The sequence below is a fragment of the Bison bison genome, unplaced genomic scaffold, assembly GCF_000754665.1.
Source record: "Bison bison bison isolate TAMUID 2011002044 unplaced genomic scaffold, Bison_UMD1.0 scf7180017864148, whole genome shotgun sequence".
Lineage (NCBI taxonomy): Eukaryota > Metazoa > Chordata > Mammalia > Artiodactyla > Bovidae > Bison > Bison bison.
This window is the reverse complement of record NW_011494720.1, coordinates 7,898,781-7,903,592: the sequence shown is the minus strand read 5'-3', so window position 1 is coordinate 7,903,592 and position 4,812 is coordinate 7,898,781. Positions and strand designations below refer to the sequence as shown.

Below are 4,812 nucleotides of genomic sequence, written 5' to 3'. Positions count from 1 at the left end.
ACTAAGAACAGGAATGATTTCTTTCTTACCATTGAAAACAGCTTGTCTCTCATCTGGAATCTGAAAAAATGATTTGGCTAAAACTTTTTGTCAGGGCCTCTCTTCCCAAATAAACGCCATCAGTGTGACGGTAAATTTAGGCCCAACATTTAAATTAGCCCTCAGTTTTGGTTTTCCTTTCAAACGTGTAAACGAATGAGGACCAGGGCGTCTCTGCACGTCAGACTGGTCCGGGTCCGGGGAAGGCAGGCCGGGGCGCGCTCGCCAGGGCCAGCGGCCGGGCCTCAGTCGCTCTCGGAGCCCTCCTTGTACTGGGCCCGGATGGCCTGGCCGTTCTGCAGGGGCATCTCTTCATAGTCACTCCTGTCACGGAAGAGACCTCTGACACCCCGGGCTCCGACAGTGTGGACTTCTCTCCACGCCGCGGCGCCATCCTGAGAGCCCGGCCCCTGCTGGCTCGCCCCATTCCTCTCGCTGCCTCCCCCTCCTCCAGCCCCTCCACCGCCAGGGCCTGCAGCCCAGAACCACGTGCGCAGATGCCCAGCAGGAAGGCACGCGGCCCCTCCTGAACCAGGGGTCGGAGACACGCCTGGGTGGATCAAAAGGGCCGATACTGTGAACAGCTCCTCAGATGGCTCGCCAGCCTCCTTGGTGAACGCACAGAGGCAGGCTGAGGGCTTCCTGCGGGACAGACAGCCTTTAGCAGAGATGGGACTTAACGTACCCGTAGATCACGTCGTCATCCGAGTCGTTGAGCATGGAGAAGGCAGGGTTGTCCTTCAGCTGCGACTCTGAAAACCAACAAGCATTGTCGTGTCATTAGCCCGGAGAGGCTGGGCGCTGTCCTGGGAAAAGGATGAGGGTCGGACAGAGCTGGATTTCTGTCCTCGCCTCCACCGGTTACGGCCGGTGTCAGCCGGACAGGTGGTTCCGAGTCCTGGCAGGGGATGTGCTCACCTACAGGCCAGGACAGTATGGGGAGGCTTGGTGGGAGCCTGGGGGGACTGAGCCCCCTGGAGGAGACTGCGAGCCAGCTGCCCCACACCCTGGAATCCTCCCAGGTCCTCACGAGAGCCAGGCCACCCTCCTACCTGGGGCCTGAGCTACCCCTGGTCCGGATCTGTCACCGCGGATGGGAGTACCAAATGCCGCCAGGGCCTTGGGCACGTACTGGGAACTCCTCCACGGACAGCCTGTAGCCGGGGTGCGCCAAGTGCTGCCCAGGTTCCAGAGAGCTTGCCCCCTTCTCATCCCGGGCGGGAGGGCTGCTGGGTTTGCTTTTTGGTTTGGTCCTTGGGGAGGTGGGCTGGGGGTACATAGGGCTTTCTTTTGATGGTCAGGGCACTCGTGTTCCACAGATCATTTCAGGGCACCGGGCGGGGGGAGTGTCATGATGCTCGTGTCAGGGCCCACTGACATGCTCGGTTCTTGCATGAGGGGCTGTGATGACACAGAACTTGCTGGGCTCCACCTGTAGCTCGGGGCTCACTGTGAGTGCCCACCTGGTCTCCCTGCTCCAGAGCAGGTTCTGCAGTCACGGCGCCCCTGCCAAGGGGAGGTGGGCAGGGAGTCAGGGGGCAGCTTACCATACAGGGCGTTCTTCGAGGGCGAGTACACAAAGGCCAAAGTGTAGAGGTAAAAGTTCAACAAGCCGTAGAAAGACAGGAATTCAGCTGGTGACAGCGGTCAAGGGAAGCAGCAGGCCGGGACACGTCTCCTTGCTGTTAGCCGGCCCCGCCCCCAACCAGCTAGGCCCTCGGGGGTCCATGCCCAGACGTCAGGGTGCCACAGGGCAGGTCCAGCCAGAGGGCACAGTAACCTTCCCGGGGCACCTGGAATCCCCAGGTGAGCTGTGCCCTCTCCTATCCACGGCAGGACCTGCTGCCATCAAGTCACACACAAAGGGTGGGAAGGCCACACAGGTATGGGTGAGTCAACGGTGAAATGAAGACCTGGAAACAAGACTCTCAAACTGGTCCTTCTTAGACTTTTCTGAATTACAGACCCTTTAGAGAATCTGATAAAAGCTTAGTGTGAAACTCAGTTACCGAATTGTGAACAATCATGCATTGACTCCAAGGATGTAAATAAGAGGCCCCACAGAAAGAACCCAAGACATCCAGGGTGAACCCCAAAGTGTCCCCTGATGGATGCCACCACTGAGAGCAGAGAGGGGAGCGCACAGCTGACCTGGTCATGCATCTGAAAGGGGGGTGGTTACTGCCGAGCAACGGGGCCTCCGGGATCACAGGAGCCCTGCCCTGAGACACCGGTGTCCCCCACAGCTGGACACACCTGGGAGATGCTAAGGGATGCCCTCTGGGAGAGAAGACTCCCGAGTCAGTGCTCGGCAGGGGGAGGCGGGCAGCCCCGGCCTGACCCAAGGGAGGCTCCGATGGTGACTTGCCCCACTCCAGTCCCCACCCCACAAGGGGACAGCCGTGGCAGGTGCTGGGGTCCCCGGGCTTGACCCATCTGGTGAGCGACCCCTGGGGACGGCTGAGCCCCGCAGCCACCTTGGGGCCTCTCACTCGGGGGGACAGGCGTGGAGCCCCCAGGGTATGCTGGACTCTTGCCTCTTCTGGACGCTCAGAGGCCTGAAATGCTACCCACTCCACTAGGCTGTGTGCCTGACATCTTCCCAGAAAAGGATATAATTCTGGTAGTGAGTCGACAGTTCAGCTACGAAATTGTCCTGTAACACTTGTGCTCCGAACCTTAAATAAAGGATGACGATGCTGAAAAAAGAGGGAGGGAGGGAGGAACAATATGTAAAAACGTACCAAGAAACGGCACTAGCTTCATATGTCAATAAACTTGCTACTTTCGCTTACTCTAGTCACGATTATTTCTGCACGGAGACTTGCGTGTGCACACACACGCACGTGCACACATGCGCACACGGCCTCTCTGCTGACACGTGTGACCGCAGGGTCCTGGTACCCAGAGCCCACCTCCCCTCCCTGAGGTCCAACCTCCGCTCTGGCCAGACCGACTGCTGAATACAATGTAAACCAGGTCTCTTCCCTCCCGGCCGAACGCCCTGCGAAGACCCCCCATCACGGAGAACGGAACCGGGCTCAACCTGACTTCCTGGCCACCCTTGCCCTCCCATCCTCCACCCCACACACTGCTGTCCCCGAGCCGAGCTTCAGGGCCCAACTTCAGGCCACAGATCCCCCACCCACCCTGCTAAAGCAGCCACAAGCCCCCAGCTGTCATCACACCTCTGTTTTCATTACGGCACTTCCGCTCTTTATTCATTGTTTTTTTAAAATCACCGCCTTCCTCCACTGGAATATAAACACTGCAACAGGGAGGAAGGAGCCTGCCCGCCTGTTCACCAGGGCAGGCGCTCCATAAACCTCTAAACCAACGGGCCGATCCCCTTGAAAGTCAGATGAAGAAAGATCACAAAGCCTAGGAGCTTCAGGGAGTCGGTCCAAGGAGACGTGGCTCCCACGCGGTGGGCAGGGGCAACTGGAGGGCGACAGTGTGCGGGGGTGGGGGGGAGTTTGTGCAGGAGGAGGTGAGCTGGGTGTGAGGCCGCACCGAGGGCTGAGGAGAGACCAGTGACAGCCACACACGCATCTCTACCTTCAGGTGAATGCAGAGGCAGAATACAACCCAGCTCGTTTTGAAATGCGGGCTGAGTTCACATGGCTTGGTGAGGGCGGCGAAAGAACCCGGAGGCCTCCAGGATCCCCACCCCACACGGCTGGGACCCCAGAGCAGCGGTGGGGAGCCGGCCCCGGCGAGCCCTGAAGGGGCCCCACCAGGGGAAGGGGCTGACGCCCACGTCTCTGACGCTCGCACAACCGACAACCGCGAGCGGAATGCAGACACTACGCTTCTCTCAGGGTTTCGATCTGGGGAGCAAGGACCTGGGATTCATTCAAAGACACGGCCTTCCGCGCCCCCCTCAGGTGAGGTTCAGGGACCCCGACTGGAGGGACGCAAACAAAAACAACTCCTGCTCACAGACCCGTCCGAGCACAGCACCTAATCCTCTGACCTTCTAATCCTCTGACCTGTGTTCTCCTGCGCCCACTGCTTCCACAGTCCTGTCTCCCCGGGGCCCTGCCTGGCGGGGGAGGGGCCTCTGACCCTGCGGACACCTGGCGAGGAGCACCCTAAAACTAACCCCATAGAAGGGGACAAAAGATACTCGGGACCGTAGAACAAAAACTCACATTTGCTTCTTTCAAGCAATAAAGTCTCCTTCTTACCTGATGACGAGCACGACAAAAGTCAACGCAGTCAAGAATTTTAACCTGAGATCTGAAAGAGAAATACACACACGCTTCTTAAATCACCACACTGGAATTAAAATCCACTCATCCCAGAGATCTTAAAGACAAAAAGAAAGCCAAACTCTCCGAACAAAACCCCCTCCCATCTGGACTCCACAGTTAGTACCTGATGCCCAGGAAGACACGCTGTCCCACCTCCCCGAGTCTGGAAGGGTGCCCAGTGAGTCCGTGGCCATTACTATTTGGTTGTCACAGACTGGGGGGCAGGACCCTATGAGATCAGGTGACTTGCCTCGATTCAAAAAGAAGGAAACCCCCACCCCCGCCGCCTCACCCGGAAGGTACGATTCCAGAAGGATCCAGGCAGCTCCAATAGCCACACACATGGCCCCCCGGGGCCCCAGCTGACCTTCTGGGCTCCTCCTGCCCTTGCCTGAGGCACTGTCCACATGGCCCAGTCACCCCGGCAGCCCTGCCGAGGTCCCCCCCGGCCCGAAGGTGCCCGCCTCCCCGACCTGGCGGGCGGCCCTGCACCAGGGGTGGAAGACCAGCACTCACC

The 4,812-nt window shown here is 59.1% G+C and overlaps 1 protein-coding gene across 1 annotated transcript in view; it reads right to left on the bottom strand.

Annotated features, from left to right (window-relative positions):
• Positions 1–6: 6 nt before the first annotated feature.
• The window catches only part of TMEM181 (transmembrane protein 181), a 44,539-nt gene continuing 39,733 nt past the window's right edge, over positions 7–4,812 (bottom strand). Inside the window, exons 13-17 of the mRNA XM_010840911.1 lie at positions 4,230–4,284; positions 2,656–2,738; positions 1,587–1,676; positions 725–791; positions 7–363 (exon numbers count right to left, since the gene is read on the bottom strand). Of these exons, the coding sequence (XP_010839213.1) occupies positions 285–363; positions 725–791; positions 1,587–1,676; positions 2,656–2,738; positions 4,230–4,284 (374 nt within the window). The 3' untranslated portion in view covers positions 7–284. The remainder of the gene's footprint in view (positions 364–724; positions 792–1,586; positions 1,677–2,655; positions 2,739–4,229; positions 4,285–4,812) is intronic.